The sequence below is a fragment of the Nothoprocta perdicaria genome, unplaced genomic scaffold, assembly GCF_003342845.1.
Source record: "Nothoprocta perdicaria isolate Ctin4 unplaced genomic scaffold, notPer1 scaffold_385, whole genome shotgun sequence".
NCBI lineage: Eukaryota > Metazoa > Chordata > Aves > Tinamiformes > Tinamidae > Nothoprocta > Nothoprocta perdicaria.
In genome coordinates this window covers 318,639-338,290 of record NW_020455627.1, presented here as the reverse complement: position 1 = coordinate 338,290, position 19,652 = coordinate 318,639, and the positions used below count along the sequence as shown (strand labels likewise).

Here is a 19,652-nt window from a genome sequence, read left to right as displayed (position 1 = left end):
TTAATAGCAAGTTTTGACCTGAGATGTGATACTATAGACGTGCATGTTAGTATTTGATAGAAGGTAAAACAAAATATCAGAGAGTCATTTTTCTGAGAGGCAATTATGCCAAGCTGTCAGGGTCGTACTGAGCAAAATGTTGGCATTGCCARCCTGTGAATGGAACTAAAAAGGAGCAATTTCAAGCAGTAATCAGCATTGGCAAACAGTACGAAATGGAACTACAGAAGGATGCTGTGAAAAATCTCGGATCAATACTGAGGAATTCATTTGAGACTTTGCCAAACACAGGTGAAAGTAACAGGCTAGGAAAAACAGGCATAGCCCAGCAGCAGTGACATTTAACTCCAAGAGTTGTAACTGGAGAAAATCAGACAGAAAATGTGACCGTTTGCTGAGAGAAGAATGCAAAACGGTAACAACAGTAACAGAAATTTTGGAAGAAGGCACAAAAGCCAACTCCTACTGATAAATATTGTAAGGAAAGATAGCGCAAGCTGGAAGAGGTATCAGGGAAAGCAGATGCTGCTGCTCTAGCAGGAAAATGCAAGCAATTTAGCAGGAAAGTGAATGGAGGAAATGTGCCAAAGTCAAAATGGGAAAAACTTCGGAGCTAATACAGAAGGGAAAACAGATGTGCAGATCATCTAAAAGAAATTTTTAACTACTCTAGACAACTCTAATGTCAAACTGTAGTGAAAGTTGGGAACTCTTAACTTGTCATTAACACAATCTGCAAGAGGCTGAAGAACACCCAGGAGATGGAAATCAATCAAATCCCTTCARAAGTGCTAACTACGCTCGACAACACCGGTTTAATGACACTGATGGAGTTATTTAATGAAGCTTGGGAAAATGAGATTTTTCCTCAGTAGTGGAAATGTTGAAGTGTTTTTCAAATGCCTAAATAGAGTGATCTCACTGAATACTCCAACTGGGCTGAGGCTTCTGTGGGGTGATACTGAAGGAGATAACGTGGCAGTGGAYGCAAAACAGAGAACAAGCTGAACTGAGGCTCTAAAACACTTTGGATGGACTAGATATTTGTGCTAGCAATTGTAGAACAGTGTAAAAAATAATAGGCTTCTCTTCTTTGATTTTCAAAAGACTTTGACAGACTGTCTGAATTGATCTTCCAGAACATCTTTCAGCCCTATGGAAAACAGATCTTCATGACTGTATGAAGAGATGCAAAAAATATTCTCCTAGTCTGAACAATTGCAAAACAAATTGGCTGAAGGTGAACACTGGCAAACATCCTTGTGCAGTGTGGCATTATTATCGACTGCAAAATGCAAGCATTACTACTAAAAACACATTCAAAAATGTGAGAAAACGGAGTAGTAGAAGTAATCTATGTGATTCATATTATCTGAACCTATGGAGAACTCAAARAGGCACAGAACTTCTGCAGTATTTATTAAGTGTAATGTAAGGGAAGCAAAGCTATACAGCACCATAAAGAAATGGTGTTTAATAAATATTYTATTTCAAAGCCAACGTAGGGCTACAAGGGCTAAAGTTTTACCTGAGTTTTAGAGAAGGACCTTGCATTTGTAAACAAGTAATTTCTTTAAAAAAACAGACAGTAAAAGGATATCGCCTGCAAAGAAACTAAAGAGCTCATCAGTTACCAAGTGGCCTYAAGGAGATCAAAAAGAAGAGCTGAAAATAACTGAGCTATTGAGTGAGGCAACCAACTTGCCCCTAGAGCTAGCAGGTAGAATGCAGCTGCTGGGGGAACTGTAAGAAATGCTAAGAACAAGTGTTGATGAAGGGAGCCGAGAAGACACACTCATACCTATGTTGAGCGTGTTGGAAGACACGGTCATACCTAAGTTGGAAGAGACTAATTGCTACTACAGCAGCAGGGATGTAGAGATGAGAGTATGACATTAGCCTTGGCTCGTRCTATGTGTGTTTAGATAGGGCTTGCTTGCTATAAGTTCTCCTTCAGCTCACCACTACCTAAGGGCCCCAAATATTCAAACTGAAACCGTGTTACCTCCATATTTTTTTCCTTTTCATTCACTGCAGGGCACCAGGCTCTGAGTGGGAAGGAGACTTACAGGCGAAARTGAGGAAAAGTTCAGAAACTCAGTTATCTCTGCATTCCTAAGATGTCTGTGCTCAGCATCTCTAAGTCCAGCATTTCAAGGTGAAATTAACAGCAAAAAGCATTTTTGGAAAAGATTGTTTTCAGCTATTCAAAATATTGTAAACAATGTTTTCAAGAGATTCTTCAATATAACGGTTCAAAATGATGTTGTCACATGGTATTAACTTTGATAAGGAGCAGCAATAGATCCTGTTGAAGTGAAGGTCTTTGCCTTCACCTTTGCCACCTTCTATTCATGGCTCTTCTATTTCCCCTTCGTGAATTCTCGAGAACCCTTGGCAATGTAACTCCTTATAATGAGAGGAGAAAAAACGTTCATATATCTAAAACTCTGGTCAAGGAAAAACAGGCAGTTAACAAGACTACACAACTAGTCATCAACTGGTGGAATTATTTTAGCACCTGTAGTGGAACTGTGATATATAATGGCAGCTGACCGTTCTTGTATTTTTTTTTCCGTTAAATTCATATTTGCAGAGGTTGAACCTCAGAATAACTTTCTACTTTTTCCTCCTGTGTAATCTTATTTAAATATTCTGATAAATATGATTTAAAAATTTGAAGAGAATGCCTTAAAAAATGCAATTTTCAACACTGCACAGCACTGTGCATAGCTGGAAAGACAATATTCATATCAAGACTGTAGTTCCCCTTTGTGATAGTGAGAAGTCAAGAATTCCTTTACTCCCTCACTGCCACTGTGATAGCATGTGTCAATTCAGAGGRAGATAATCATAGGCTATTGATGTGTCATACATCTTTAAATATTAAAGCTTTCTGGCTTTGCAAACCTACCTTTTTTGCTAATATACATCAGTCAGTTCTTTCTCTTCTTCAGCTTTACTGTGGCATCCTGATGTGCTTATGCCTTTCATCTTTGGTGCACATTCTGCTGTTCTCTCCCTAGACACCAATTTCTGACATTTCAGCTGAAGTGGAAACTTTGCAGAGGGAAGAGATCTTGCACAGATGGAACAGCAGCCCGGGTGTACTGTGCTGGTGGGCATACCTGTCAGCTCCCCCAGCACACGTGGAGTCTGTGCAGTGCTTTGTAAACCTTTTCTTCATCATATCTTTGAATGAGAACCTCATTCCTTGTTATTTCTCAGGGAATTTTCTTGTTGGYTTGAGGTGCACAGCTTTAAGACACAGAAGATGTTGGAAAATTGTTGTTGCTTTTAGTGGAGTTCTCATTTCTTTATTCATAAAACAGAAGTCAAAAAACGTCCTTTCCTATTTTCTGCATAGTTAAGATATATCTTTAGGGATGCTGTACTTCTCTAACTCTCACATAAATAATTGCAGAATGCCAGATCGAAAGGATAGTAAATGCATGGGCTGTTAGCCTGTGTTAGCTGTTGAAAATCAGAAGAGACATGCTGGCTGCTGGAGTTATAAAGGAAAACGTGCATTGATAGGCCTCGCTACTGCCTTGTGCTTGTGAGGTGTGGTGGCAGTGTAATACATTGGGGAATCAAGTACTTGTGAGCAGAAAAATGCACCTAGTTTCATTGTACACAATGTAAGCCGCAGCATAAGGTCAAATGCGAAGCAAGTAAAGACATAGATATATATGGATAGACTGATTGACTGCAATCAGTCTCATGAGGAAGAGCTAATGAGAASAGCAGGGCACTTGGAGGCACAAACAGAATATTTAACAGGATATTTAACAGGACTCATTGGAGAGAATCTGCCCTGATGGACAAGACGAGGTCTTAGCAAGAACTTCCATGAGGGCTCAGCAGCAGCCCTAAGGATCCCCAAACTGCAGCCATCTTAATAGAAAGCCAACATTTGTCTCTCCAGAGTTGGAATAGGGGCCAGCTAGAAAACATGTGTAGTTCATGGGGCACCGTGCTGCCTTCTAGGTGATATGAATGAGTGGTGGAGCCTCTCAGGCTGATTTCTGACCTTCACTTTCTGAACCTTGATATTTTTGTATTCAGAACCTTGCACTCAATGAATCATTGCCCTCTTCTGCTACACCAGTATTCCACAAAGCTGTGCAGCACAGAGACCTAGTGTTCACATCAGTTGAACTGATAATAGAGCACTTTGAGTGTAGGATGCTGCCCATGAAAATAGCTGTCACCAGAGACAAGGCTATAGTAGACTTGAAGGCACATGTTAAATGTAATTGTATTACACTATGATTTCTCTTCTAAAATAAATTATGTAGAATAAAGATAATTGAATCCTTGAATTCCAGCATATATTTCTGAACAATGAGAGCTATTACAGCATAGAACAATTTTCCCAAAGCATTTTTGGAGCTAGAAATTAAACTCATTTGAGCAAACTGCTAAAATTTCTGTTTTCCTATGGCTTTCCATCTTTGGCTCTGGATGATTCTCCTGCTTGTGCCCCTTCCTCATTGATTCTTTGATGCAATAACTTAAAGGCAGTCACATTACCTGAACTTCCGCTTGGGTTTGTGAATGGACATTAATGGATTTGCTGGGAGAGAACTTCYCGTCATGTCAGCAGAATAACAGTGACATTATTTATTTATCCTGCTGTTTGTCTTGGAGCTGGATGCTGCTGTGAACTTCCCTTGTACAATCAATAGCAATAGCCAAGGCCCTAGAGGCTGACGTGATGTCTTTGGGCTGCCTTCCTCTCCAAGAACAGACTTCTATCTGGAGTAGACTTTTCCTTATATTCTGAGGGTCTACGTGGCAGGTTTGTGGTTCAGGATGTAAAGAGCTGTTCAAAGCGTGAGACCGATTTACAGTGGAGGGACCTTTCAAAGAAGAAGTTTTTGCAAAATTTCATGGTGACAGTCATATACTTGATGAGCTGTTTGGAAGAAGTTTTTTTAGTTCCTTGAGCTGTGTTTTGCAAATAGAGATGAGGTTAAAACCTAGTTTCTGAATACAGCTGGGATTTGTATTCACATGTGCCTGGAGTTGATTTTGACAGGCAAAAACAGGATGACAACGGAGAAGCRGTTTTGAAGGTTAAAAAATAATTTCACAAATAAGTGAAAACCTTATTCAAAGGCAAGGTAGAAATGAATGAAGAAAGTGGGATAAAAGTAACAAACAATATTAGAAGGTAATGGAGCATGAATATCTTCAAATAACAGAAATAAAAATATTGAATATCTTATCCTTGCATGCTTTTTTACCTTTTTTTAATTTTATTTAATGATAGCATCTTCAGGGAAACTTTTTGCATATATTATTTGGGTGCTGTGCTGTATTGTTGAAACCTTCAGAACTCACCTCATGCAGTGAAATATGCAGAACCAAAGATCATTCAAACTAAAACTTATGCTTCTTGCCATTCATTGCTTCATTTGCTTTGGGCAAAAGTTGATCCAGAAGCGTTCCTATATTGCCAGGTTCACCTTACAGTTTTGGGTGGTAAACATGGTCAGTTTGAATTCTGCCTTCCCTGCCCAGGCCATGCATCCATCTGTCCAAAATAAAATCTGTTTGCTGGTACCATCTCATCTATATCAATATGCTCAAAAAGACACCTTACTCTCCTTCTGCTTCCCTTAAAAACTTCCCAGCTACTTTTTCTTTGGTTACTGTAGCAACCTGCTTGTTACCTGACATAATTTTGAACGACCAAGCTCACTTTGCCTCAGGCAACGTCTGAGTCTTACTGAATCCCTTCCGAGCTCCCTTTTAATACCCAATTTCCACTCATCCACAGAGCTAAAATTCTTGTCTTGATTTGTTTTCTTGTGGCTCGACTGCTGCAATGTCCTCTCGTCCCGCCATGCAAACAGAGCCAAGTCTTGCTTGCAGCCATTCAAGATGATACTGCAAACAATTTTCTAACCTGCCATATTGAGTAGTCCATTTTATCTGTTTTGGCTTCACACAAACTTCACACAAACTCTTTGTTTTCAAAATCCTACAGGAGTTTCTCCCCTGTCTTGTATAGCCATTTATTTAATGCTGAAGTGCAAAGACCATCCTCCCTCATCCTCCTGTACAATTCTCAAAAACATCTTCTTGTTCCCTGTGCGTTTTCCTCATACCTGGTAGGGGCTCTGTGAGAGCATCCACTGCTCCTGTCTTCAAATTTGAAAGCTCAAAAAATGCTCAATTATGGGTGCAATATTGATAGACTGAAAAGTACTGACTGTTATTCAGGCTAAATGTTATTTCCCTGTGGTTTTGTGATCTTTTGCATACATCCTTATCTCTCTGTTGTTCTTTATCTTTGATTCTGTAGTGGAAAATTTTTTGTTTTTCTCTACAGTTACTTAAGGCTGACCTGAGACTGGAGTTTTCAGCCAAAGAGTAGTAAGTGAAGAGTAAGAGTAATAAGTAAATTAGACCTAGCAATATTTTCATCACAGACAAGTGTGATGTTCTTGCCCATAAAATGTACCATTGATGATCTAAGCTTTTTAATAAGCAGTCACTTAGTGTAATAAAGTTTGAAGAGCTGAAAAATCTCATAATTTTAGTTTTGGGATCATTATGTATCAGATCCAGTCAGAAACAGTTAGTTTGGATCAATTCAGCCATTTGGCATTTAAATCTAACTGGAGTTAGATTTAAAATCTTCAGAATCGTTAGTTTTTGTTTGATTTGAATTAATTATAATGATCTTCATCTATAGCTCATTTGCCTTCTCAGTTAAATGAATAATGAGGATTTTTTTTCTCTCTATCAAGTTTATCCAATCCCTTCTTGCACCCTTCTCGCATCCTTCTCCACTTTTTTTTCCTCTGAGGTATTGGGAAYCTTGAGCTTTGCAGTCAGGTTGTTTGTTTCCCATATAATTTACCATGAACTATTTCTTTCTGCGTGATTGCTTTACGATTTATACCGACTGTTTCAGTGAACTGTGGTATTATCTGCTGTAATAGCTGATGCCATGTTGATTAAGAAAGCTGAAATTCAGTTCAGGTGTTCTGAAGCTCTCTGTAAACTCAACCAGTGGAACATGATTGCTGAAACCCTCCTCCTGCTAGTGAAATTTGCATTTATATTTAGTTTGTTTGTTTGCATGATCTACTTCTGATAAAATAACCATCAATATGAAAGTGTATTTTATTCCTGGAGGGCACAGTAACTCTGCATTTTCTTTTCATTTATACATTAATCGATCAGATATGCTAGTGAAATAGGCACTTTAAGTGACACAGAATTTTAATGATTATAGTCTTAAATATTCAGCTGTTAAATGAAACATAAAGATGAGAACACAGAGAGATGTAACTAACTTTGACATTATTTGTCTGTACATGTGCATATGCCTCGCTATTTGGTGACGGCCAGGTATGGTGGTATAAGAGGTTGGGGACTGGTCTTCAGAATAACTACCAATAGGACAAGAGGAAATGGCTTCAAGTTGCTCCAGAAGAGATTCAGGTTTGACTTCAGGAAAAAATTCTACATGGAAAGAGTGGTCAAGCATTGGAACTTGTGGTTCCCAGTCAACATCCCTGGCAGTGATCAAGAAACATGTAGAAGAGGCACTCTGGGACATGGTTCAGCAGGCCTGGTGTTGAAGGGCTTATGTTTGGCCTCAGTGATCTTGAAGGTCTTTTTAATAATGATTCTATAATTTTATGATTTGAATCTGTATGTTGCCAAGGAAGGAATTCCTAGTATTAAAACATTAATCACAATTTCCCTATGAGAGGTGCTTACCAACAAATACCGTGTTCACTCGCATCTTTATTGAGGTGCTGTTGTCCCTCTTACGTGTGGCAGGATCCTTATTTCAAAATGTAGAACAATTTTTCTTCACTGTGATACATGATAATGAATTTCATTACTTGTGTAACAGAAAGGATCAGGGGCCACATGAAAAATAAAGTATTTGGGGATTTCTTGATTCCCTGACCTCTTKTGTACATTTTCTTTTAATGAGATTGCTTTCTGATTGATAGGTGCTTGACCTTTGCTTTTCACACTTCTTTAAAGTAAAAAGTAAGTGTAATAATTATATTCTGTTTGGACTCAACTATAACGACTAACAGAAAAAAAATGACCTTTACATAAGTATTCTTTAATGAGAAGTGAAAAAATATGAGGATTATTTGGTTTAGTAATATTGAAAAAAAAAAGAAAATGCCAGAAAATATTGATGTTTGCCAATATAAGTATCAACATATAACTATAAGCCTATCTTTGAAAAAAATGACTTTGATATGAAGTATATTTGAAATCTATATCCTATTAGAAGGCTATTATTTAAACAGAATTATTATTGTATTAAGTATGTGTCAGTGTGGAGAGATTTTGAATAGGACACACCAAAATTTGCAACTGATGCGTAACCATTTTTACCTTGAAGTGAAGAGCTTCATCTAGTTAGTTATGAATGTGCTGTTTGCTTTTAACTCAACCAAGAATAATTTTTAAAAAGTATGTACTTGTTACAGCAATTCAAAATTCTCTTCCCTCTTTGGCAGTCCCAATCAGTCCTTGAATTTATTATAGAGAAAATAAAAAAAGACATTTTACTTTTCTACTTCTTCCAACAAACAGATATTCTAATCTTTAACTCATTAAAGGCTTTTGCCATGAGGGCAAGTGCTTTGGGTGAATGTGGTTTTTTTTTTTTTTTTTGATTTCTCATTGCTATTAAGGTTTCTAGCTTTTCTGCTGTAGTCAACAAGCCACTGGTCTGTGGAATGGAATCTCCAGTATGGAATCTATACTCATGTAGAGTGTGACCCACATCTCTCTCATGCCTGGACACTTCCCTCGTGCCAAGGAGTGATGGTATCTTTGCCAGTTTCACAAATACTTTCAGAAGGGCTCAATATCAGAAAGAAGGTGGATTTATACTGTCTCGTAAGTGGGAATTTTATCTATGCACCAGCGTGCATAACTGAGTCTGCAGAAGACTCTCTCCGTTTGATGACATGAATAATATGTGTGTCCATTCTTCAGGCCCTCCTGGTCCTTGCCAAAATGGGAGTATTAAGATAGCTGCCAGAACGGAGGACAGTTCAGACAGTTCCCACTCTGTTCTGCTCTTCTTGATATCAGAAGCTGACTGGGAACTAGCAAGTCCCGCTTTGGTCCCTAACGAAGGAGCCAGAGAGTTTGCTCCCTGAAGTCCAGCCTTAAATTGGACCTAACCCTTTTTAAAAACAAATCTCTGAAACTATTATGTTAGCTCTTCATTATAGTCTTAAATTATTTTCTGTTTCTTATAAGAAAACTTCAAAGGAAATTAAATTTCTGAAAATCAGCACTTTTTTCACACAGCTGTTTTTCACTGAGAAGATAACAATGCATTTATTAATTGGGGAAAGTTATTTGAGATGAAAGGCAGAAAAAAAATGTAGGCTTTAGAAATACCAACACATGGAAATCAAAGAAAGAATATATTCATACAAATATAACCACATAAATTCTATTTTCTGGGGAAGCCTATTTTAGTAAGGAGAGGAACTGGTAATAAAATATTTCAGCCAGTTCCACCTCAGAGTGAATATATTCAGCTTGATGAAATCTCCTTTCCCAGATGTCATTTAGTCACCGATACAGAATTACCTGTAAAGAATCACCTCTACCAAGAAACAAAGATTTGAACAGGAAGAGTTTTCCGCAAAGTAAGAGACAGATTTAGKAATGTGATCTGGAAGCTTCTCATGACATCTCCAGTATCCTCATCTGTACAGCAGAAGGGGTCTGTCAAACTTGGAACTTGAGGATCACTCCAGAACCATGCCTACTGGAAGCACCAAGGAATGAACAGACCTGCATCATATGTGCTTTTAGTTAAGCTGCTTGTTTCACTTGTTTGGAGATAGTTGTACTAGGTGAATTATCTGGTCGCTTTGAATACATCAGTTTAGCCCAACAGTACAATCCYGTATGTTCTCTGTGTCCCTCTCTTTCTCTTCTTGTGACTCTCTCTTCTGGTCATGCTGTCATGCATCCATACCTCCTCGGTGGCTGTGAATTAAGTGGCAGCACCCTTTGCAGTTTATGAAGCGTGAATGTGTTGCATGCAGAGCTGGGATCAATGAGGAAGTCTGTCTTCATATGACTCACAGGTCTTGTTTATCTGGGAGGCAGCATCACATCTTGGTGGTAGCACCTTTGCCAAAGGAAAGCTTCCTTAAATCAGGGACTCAGTCAGTGATTCTTTGTATTATAGAAATGTCTGAACTGTTTAATAAAGGTGGAAAAAACCCATAAATATTTCACCTTTTTCCCTCACTAGTTTATTGTGCTGCATATTATGGACACTGATATGTGGCCCTTGAGAAATCTGCACTCTTCTTTGACTATCACCAAAAGTCTACAGCTCTGCTAAYCCATAGTACGTAATGCGGTGGATACAGAAATTCCCTGATTTTATTTTGTCTTTTAATTTATTCTTTTTTCTCTTCTCTGAAAATCCTTTGACATTCATATCATTGACTTTGTGAGATGACATTCAGAAATTCAATGCTAATTAATGTTGCTGTATTTCCTGAATAGCTTAGGACCACACAGAATTCAAATGCATCTTTCATGCTTGTTTATCCATCAGTTTAGATTTTAACTTTATCGCATTTTTTTTTTAATTTCCCTCGTGCAAAAAATTGTTCAGTATTTATGGCCCTCTAGCAGTGCCCAAGAGGCATGTAGGATTTTCCTTTCCAAATGGGATTCTCCACAGAAATGGCTTTTGCATTCAGAGATACAGGGATAAGGAATGATTATCTCAAAGACTACTGATGGAGTCTACATAATAGGGATAGAGTGAAGACTGAGCAAATCCCAAGGCATAGAGCAGCACGTCACAAATGGTATTTTTTGCAGGTCTGCTTAAGAAAAGCACTCTGCTCAAGCAATTGTTAGGAATGAAAGAAAAGCTAAGACTGAGAATAAGGTAAGGTATATTAAGATTGAGAAGGTAAGACTGAAGAAGGTAAGAGTGAGCACCTGCCACACAGAAGTTCCCACTTGGGGAACAGCACACACAGTATGTGCAAAACTGATGACTTCTTCCTTCCTGCCATGGAGGAAACCATGGTTTGCTCAAGAGCAAAMCAAAGAGCAGAGTAACAGTATTTTTTTTTCCTTTGAGTATTGTGACATGAATGTGATGTGGCTTTTCCTGCTCTTCAAATGATATATGGGAGCTGTGTAGGTGTGCTTGCTCTGCAGTTTTTGTAGCCTCCACTCCACCTTTCCCTGACCATTACCCCTTGCTCTGGCCAGTTCCTCTGTGAAGCAGCTGATGGCAATACCAAGAATATGGAGTGAATCTCTATTTTCATGCTTCAGGCAGAAGCAGATCTATCTCCCAACCCTTTTACATCCAAAACTGGAAGCAGTAATCGGATAGATAAAAACTGCTGGCTTAAAAACAGTTTTGGAATGAGATTGGTGAGGAAACTCTTTGAAAACCATTTGCCTTGATGCTGTCATCTCAATAAAGGCACCTACTCTTACGTTGCATCTCAGCAAGTATCCTTATTTTAGCCTGACCTTTTTATTCATCAGATGTCCTGAGCAGTAGCCCTGCTGTAAAAGGTCAGAAAATCTCAGTGAGCATCAGGCTGAATATGGGCCAGATGTGCCCTCTCAGCACGGTTCAGCAAGACCTGTTACCGTTTGTGTGCTGTTGAGCATCCCCACTTCGAGTATGTGACTTTGGTTTATGCACTGACATGTGGCTGCTCAATATTCTGTACATCGCAGTAATACGTTGGCTTTTTTTTAAATACATTTATTTATACATTTATTTATTTATACAGTAAAAGTAATGTTAAAAGTGGCTAATGAATTCCCTCTGAGCACGCTCTTTCATATTTCCTTTCTCCTGTGCAAGCCTCCAGGCAGGTTGCAAAGCGGGCTGCGGGTTTGGATCAGCTCTGTGAGTTACGCTCTGTGCTGCACGCGCTGTTGGGGGGTGTTTGGCCCCACAGGACTGGCATCCTCATTGCCTCTCAGGACAACACAAACTTAGGATAACGGGCTTCCTTTCTATAGAATTTTTTTTTCTTATGACAAAGATATATGAGGAAGTAATAAAGAAAATAGCTGTATTTCTGTAATACACATTGAGTGAAGGCATTCTGCAAAGGAATTGCTCCAGAGGGACAGCTACGTTTGTCTAGTAGAAAAGCTAAAGCAAAGAACCAGCCTTTTCTTTGAAGACTTCCTAGGTCGGAAGATCTCTCTGCATGCTAAACGGGGGTTTCAGTACTGAAAACACAGTTTATAAGAAAAAATAAGAAAAAATACCTATGAGTTTGGACGGTCCCCACTAGCAGCAGCAAGGTCACGTTTCTCACAGGCTGCCTTCCGCCTCAGACCACGATGCTTTTGCTTTCCCTGCCTTTGCCCCTGGGCAAAGGGCTCTGCCTTCTCTCCATCAGCACAGCTTGCTTGGATGTGCAGAAGAACCAGCCATGGGGGCCACTGTTTTGACTTTGCGGCCAAGATTAAGCCTAAGAAAGCAATTTCAGGCTGCTCATGAGCTTGTTTATAGACCAAACATGCTGTATCAGCCAGTCGCTTACCTTGGTAAAGAGCTGCAATCAAATCCTGAATCTCACAGGGAAGAGATAGTTAACTCCTCATCTGCTAAGGATCTTTTGAATATTTTTTGACTTCGAGTATTTTTTGACTTGCTTTTAGCAGGTTGCTGTCAAAGGAGGGACTTTCATGTTCTGTGTCCTCACACTACTCCTTTATTTGCTTTTGGTACCGTATACTTAAAAACTACATTGCATTTTGCTAAGTGGCCCTGTGGCTTCTTCTAAAGGAGTAGCTGGAAATTCACTTGCATTTCTCTCAGGATTGACAACTTGCATTGCATTTGTTGGAAATGCCTCAATGGACATTGCCATTCATGGCAGATTTTGGTAAGGATTGTAACTGCTCTTGAGGGAACTCCAGCTCAGGCTGAAGAGGATTGTAGAGACCAGTCTCAACCTTTGGTACACTATATGCAGTATTTTTTAATTGATTCCTTCTGATTTGATTGCAATGTTTTTGGATAGCAATTAGGTTGAAGCTAATGTGTAATTCAGTCATTATTTTTCCTCCTTCTTCTAAGTTATAATAGTAATTATTTTTAATCAATATGTCAGTTAATTAAAAAGCAAAGAAGTCTATGGTGTATGAAAGAGATGGCTAAGCTAAGTGTGAAAGTCAACTAGAGGCGAAATGAATTGCAGTGTCTTAGGTGTCAGCAATGTGTAACCATTAAGTGAGACTGGGAAAACAAGAAAGGACAGTTTTACTGACACCAAAAAGTAAATACAGAAATAAAACCCTGAAAAGGAAATGAGCACACAGAAATCAGCAAATAAACAAACTGTAGACAAAATGAAGAGCATTTTGCCAGAAAAATAAATTAGCAGAAAAACAAAATGAATGCCAACAAGCAAGCCAGATGCAAAAAGAAAAAAAAAGCAACTGATGAATAGAGAAAGAAATTCAGCCAATGCTGCATGCAACTGGAAGAAAATTCCACCGGGCTTTATCCTGAAATGCCCTGTTTTCAGTGAGACCCATAGAAGGTTTTTAATTATGCAGGCTGCTTAGGTGGAAACGGACTGGTGGAGGCTTTGAATTATTGTTTGTTTCCTTGTACTTTCTTAAAAGTTGAAAGGCTTTTTTTTTTTTTTTTTCTTAAAGATATGTGGTATATTCGCTGCTATGTATGTTTTAAATTCCTATAAAATCAAGTAGTTGTGGTGCTGTTTATATGTCTTGAGTGCCTGTCTTTGTAAAATATGTATAGTGAATATCTGAATTTTTGGTGGTAAAACAAATGCTTTTGGACTCAGAGAAATATTTTCTATCTAATATATTGGCTACCAGCTTCCTGCTTTAGTTTTTTTCCCCCTTTTTATCAATTCTGCATTATTAAAGCATGGATGCTGATCCAAGACTTTTATTCATAGTCCTCATCTTTTTTACWTAGAGTGGAATCATTAGTAAAAAATAAAAGCAGATGAAATATACTTTTTATATCAATATAATTTTTTTTTCTAAACGAAAAGGCTCCTTGTTACTTTTTTTGTAATCAAAATACTTATTTTTCATTGCAGTGAAGAAAATTAAAACGTAAAATTTCAAAACTGTGATTGATGTGAATTCTGATGCCTCCATGTCTCTCATTCTTTCCCACCTACTCTTATGCAAAACCRGTTCTTCTTAGCTTGTAATATTTCTTATTCAAACATTAATACTYTTCTCCCCTTTGTGGATGTTGTTCATCTCTGCCAGAATATCTACCCCAAATGTTGAAGAATCCTTTACAAAAAGCTATGGAATCTGTAACTGTAAGGTTAAGACCTCCATTTTCTGAGTTTCAAAGTCTGAGATAAAGGCACAATCACAATGTGGGTTCAAGTTTGCTTTGAATTCCCATGCTGTTTTGTAAGCCACACTCTCCTTAGAGCAGGAGCGAGAAGGGCATTGTCAGAAACCATGGGCAGTGGTTGCTACCAGAACACAGGTGAGAAGCAAATCAGAGGTTAATTTATTGTTATGGGAGATGTGTTGGAAAGGCTTATGTTCTTGATCCCTGCAAGTTATCTTCTGATCATGCCATCCAGGAAAATAACTCAGGGAGGAGAGGCCAAAGACTTTGTTATGAGGGGGTGTTCACACAGAAGTTGTTTGAACCAGCTTTTTTGGATCATTTCTATCATCCCTGTAGGATACCCACATCARCTGTTGTTTTGTCTGTTCTTCATACACGGATGTATTGAACCAAACAAAAGACAGATGCTTCTGTTGGTTGAGTGGTGCCTCACAGCGGGAGACCTGGTTTCACTGACCCCTCCGTGTCTCACATGGGCCCGAGCAAGCTCCCTCTGTATTAATTTCCCATTGAGCGAAGTGGGGATGCCTTGCAAAGAGACTGTGAAGAAAAAATAAAGCAAAATCTGTGGAGCTCTCAGCAACTGCAAAATCAAGGGCCACATAAAGAAACTTGGGCTAAAGTTATAATACATTTTTTCCTGTCTGCTAATAATATTGGAAACTTTCCAGGATAAAGTGTGAATAAAGTATGCATGTCTGAATTATTAAGTAATATTTTACCGTCCTCTCATATAACCTGTTGTATAGAAGTTCTCCTGTTGTATTTTGTGGGAGGTAGATTGTTTTCCTCACGAAGCTTTGTAAGATTTGCTTTTTGCAATTCTTTGTTATCTGCTGTGCACAGGAGTTGTGCCTTGCTCAGACTAAAGTTACATCTTCATTAGAGATGTGAGCCAACTCAGGCCATCATTTATAGTTTATAAAAATAGTTATACTTTTTGTTTTGTAAACAAAAGGTTTCTAAATTGTACAAGCAATGTGCATGATTCATTAGCTTCAAGCATTCAAACTGTAAGATAATTGGGAAGACTCTTCTCTCTTCTCAATTAAAATCATCTGGAGACATTCCTTTTAGTGTTTTCATAACTGGCATCTAAAGTCAACTTCCAGCCTTTTGGTGTCACATTGGGTTACAATAGCAGTGCCTGCTAAAAGCAAGCTTGAAAAGTTACCTGTATGTAGTGGTTTTTATAGTGCTGTTTGAATGACTAGAATGCAATTGCATACAGAAATCAAAGTACATATACAACTTACTGCAGGAGTCGTAAAGGAGACTGTCATCATCTGTTTGGGTCTCTGTTTATTGTTAGGGATTTCTTGCAAGTGCAGATTCAATGTTTTGGGGACTGGCTTTTGTCTTTTGATGTACATATGTGGATATATACTTAGTGTGCTCACTCTGGAGTGCCTCTCTAGGTGAAAAGAAGCAGAGCTCTGATGTTGGGAAACACGATGCAGGAGCGCTGGACCATCCTCACCTTGGCAGACTAGTGAGTGAGGTTCCACATCTATCCAAATAAATTTAGTACTGACTCAGGCAGATTTGGTTCATCATGGGGAACCTGGATCATATGACCTTAAAAAAAACTGACATTGGCATTCCAGTTACCAGTTGTCTAGCTTTTTGCATTTGAGATTGTACTTGTGCTTTACTCAACATGAAAATGTAGTTATTGAGAGGGAAATAAAAAGCACTCTAATTTGGTTAACTGAAACAAATGCTTTGCCTTACAGGAACCCCATGGTCAGAGTGTAAATATAAGCTCTGCTTGGGGATCGATTTTCAAGTTTCAGTACTTGCTAAGTCATACATTGTGTTCTACTCAGAAAGCAAGGAAATTTTAGCTATTTGGTGGCATTTTGTTTTGCCTTTTTAAGAAATATTTTATGGAAGCATATCAGTTCCACAAAGCTTGTGCTAGAAATGTATCTCAGATCCAGGGTCAGAGAGAGATGACAGAATAGTTTTGCAAATGGAGACTAATATGAAACCTCAAATTTGAATGTCTAAAATTAAAATCTACAAGGAAAAGTGAAGGGGAAATTGGAAAAGTCTGAAAGGGAATCCATAATAATGATTTGTAAGTACATTAAGAATTGCTATCAAAAAAAAAAAAAAAGGCTGTATGTCCATGAGTGATAGAACAAGAAAGAACAGGAACTTCCCCTATAGGAAAAGGGGGTAATAGGAAGAACTTTGTAATGGTAGGTGTAGGGAATAAGGGCACAGGGCACACATGGAGATTTATTCCTCATACAGAGAGAAATAACGTATTCCCATCAGCAAAACAGAGTCTGTTACTCACTAGAATTAGAAAAGTCTTCATAGTCCTTTTTCTTTTCCTAAACACTTCTGTGAATTTCTGTATGAGTCTTAAAATATACTTTCAAGGAAGGAAAAAAAAACAGAATTTAAAATCTTCAGCCTGCATTCTTGTTAAGCTTGGTGAAAATAAACACTTCAATATGCTTTCACACACTGTATTCCCTGATGTTATATGCAGAAGTAATTAGATGCTAACTTCACACAGAATATGAATGTTAATATTGTAGAATAGAGGGAAGTGATTATATAACACGGCACCTTCAGAAAAAGATTATGCAGAGGAGGAATACAGCTTAGTTATACTGTGCAAGGCACTGTCTTAAAGACTTCATTTTCTGATGCTTCATCATTAAAACTCATCAAGATGAGAATTCAAAGCACTGATATCTGTAAGGACAAGATTCATTTAGAAGGGTTCAAATGTCATTAATCCATCACCAGTGAAATGGGTAGGAATTTGTAAATCATTTTAGAAAGTGTCATTTTATGGATTTAATTAATAGTTTTATGAGCCTTAGTGCTGACATCTTCTATTTTTACTACTTAGTTTGGAAAGAACTGGTGAAACTCAGGTAGAAAAAAATCTGTTGCTGCCTCTTTACAGGACTTTTTAACCATGATGTATCCTGTGGCAGCAAACATGACCATGAGTTTTGCAGCAGACAGAGCATAATCTTTTCCTCAAAGGGTCCCACGTAGCTTGTAGCATGTTTGTTCCCTAAACTGTGACAAACCAGGCAGCAGTTTTTACAGAAATCACAGCCAAATTAAAAACCCTGATACTGAAGCCAGAACTGCACATATAGAGAACAGTATAATGGTTACCTGAGATCCCATAGGAATGTGACTGTAAATGATTTGATGATAAAACACTGATGTTAGTGATCACCTGCTGACTGTTGTCTTTCTAGTCTTGTAGATTGGACTGAAACCATTCAGGTGGTAGAGTCATGGTATGACCAAATAGGCACCATTATCACCTCAAGACCTGTGAAAAATGTTCCTAATCCTCAGTCCAGGTGTTAGTTGTGTTAATTTGAGTCCATGTCCTTAAGAAAGGGATTTTCCTTAAGAAAGTCCTTAGCACAAACATGCACTTTTGAGTTGGATACGTGTGTTGGATGTTGGCAATGTCTCATTGGCAAGCTTTGGACAACCTTCAGTGCAAAATGCCACCGTTACAAGAAATTAAGAAGCTACATAATTGGCTTATGCTAGAAAGATTCCGTAAGAGTTTGCTGCATGTTCTTCAACCTGTATGAAAAACATCAAAAATTGTAAAAGTAGCTGAAGAAATTAATGAAGAAATATGAATTCTCAGCTTGATTATGGTTTCAATTAAAATATTTAACTAGAATAGACTGGTTATTTTCAAGTGAAAAGTGGACCACAGGGCAAAGCTTTCTGAGTWAATCTATTGAAATGGTCACCTTATATATGGAAGCTAAACATCTGTAACCATCAGAAGGATTACACTGAACCACYGATTCCAGTTCACAAGATTTAATGATGGGAAGTAAAAGGATTTTTCAAAAGATTTTTGACAGAGCTTCCATTACTGCCCTATTAGACTGCATTGCTTGTGGTTAGGAAAACACTGTGTTTTTCCAAAATAGTGTATAGAGAAATGTCAAAGGAAAGTAGCTGGTTAAAGGAAATCAATGCAGTATTAATATTTTATCTTCTAGTATAAGCTTTAGGTGTGCTATATATAAGTCATTAAACTTACTGGAATAAGCCTTATAGTAAGAAAAATAATTGATTTTTTGATTTTAAAGTATAAAAAAACTACGATGGAGGCAGCATTAGAATCAATGAGAAAACGGCACAGTATTTTAGAATCCTGACAATTTAATGTCTGAATCAACATCTTTGTACAAATTTTGGAGAAAAAAATAAAGATACTTTCAATCTAAGAGCATATTCTGTACTTATATGTACTTACATATATATATATATATATATATATATATATATATGAATAACCTACATGTTTACTATTGAAGCCAAGTCATAAATCTTAAATACGCAGGTCGAAATGTGTGAAGCAGTTCTTCAGATTAAAATGGCACAGAATAAATTCTGCAGTTAAATTCACATCTGTAATTCCCATTATCTCCTATTCTTCACACTTGAGAACAATTCAGCGATTTCAAAATATATTCCAAGAATGTGAGTCAAATAATATTTAACGTGAAAAAGGATGATTTTTGAGGCTAGATTTTGTAAAACACAAACTATTGTAATGTGCTTGTGAACCAAAGAATTTGGAATATTCTCTATATTTATACAAATATGGCAGATGACTTTCAATACTGTATTAACATTACTGTGGAAACATTGTACTGATAAAAGTCCAGGTGCCTTCCATGAAGAGCCTGGCATCTAAATTATGCACATAGAGAGTTTTCTAATGATTTGTATTCTTTTCTGTTTTTTGTTCCCTAGAGTATCAGGGCTTCAGGGCTGGTTCTTTTGGAAACCATTCTTTTTGGATCACTCCTTCTGTACTTYCCGGTAAGTTAAACTATATATATATATGTAGTTTTTAAGTGTTATCCTTGCCAACACCATAAAACATAAATCACTCTGATGACAGATACAGTTATTGGAAGTTGTTATGTAATCATTAATGTGATCTGATTAACAAAATGTTCTGTTTACTSTAAGTATTCTTGAGAATGTTTGAATCTTTTGCTTTACTTGTGATAATTCTCCATTTTCTGTTTAAGGGAATATTTTCAATATTTTTGGTTTGGGAAGTTTTTAGTTATTCTGTTGTCTTGTGTTAAAGGTGAATATTAGCATTGAAAGAAAATATCTCTACWGGGTGGGGGAAAACATGTTGGATGTGTAAAAGGAAATCATAGACATACTTAGTGTTTCTCTGGAATTGTACAAAGAATTAATTATTTCAGTGCATTTCTGCCAT

The 19,652-nt window shown here is 37.6% G+C and overlaps 1 protein-coding gene across 1 annotated transcript in view; it reads left to right on the top strand.

The window, feature by feature from the left end:
- Window positions 1-19,652, top strand: part of GPR158 (G protein-coupled receptor 158) — a 173,570-nt gene that overhangs the window by 87,426 nt on the left and 66,492 nt on the right. The window contains exon 5 of the mRNA XM_026044807.1: window positions 19,169-19,237. Coding sequence (XP_025900592.1) covers window positions 19,169-19,237 — 69 coding nt within the window. The remainder of the gene's footprint in view (window positions 1-19,168; window positions 19,238-19,652) is intronic.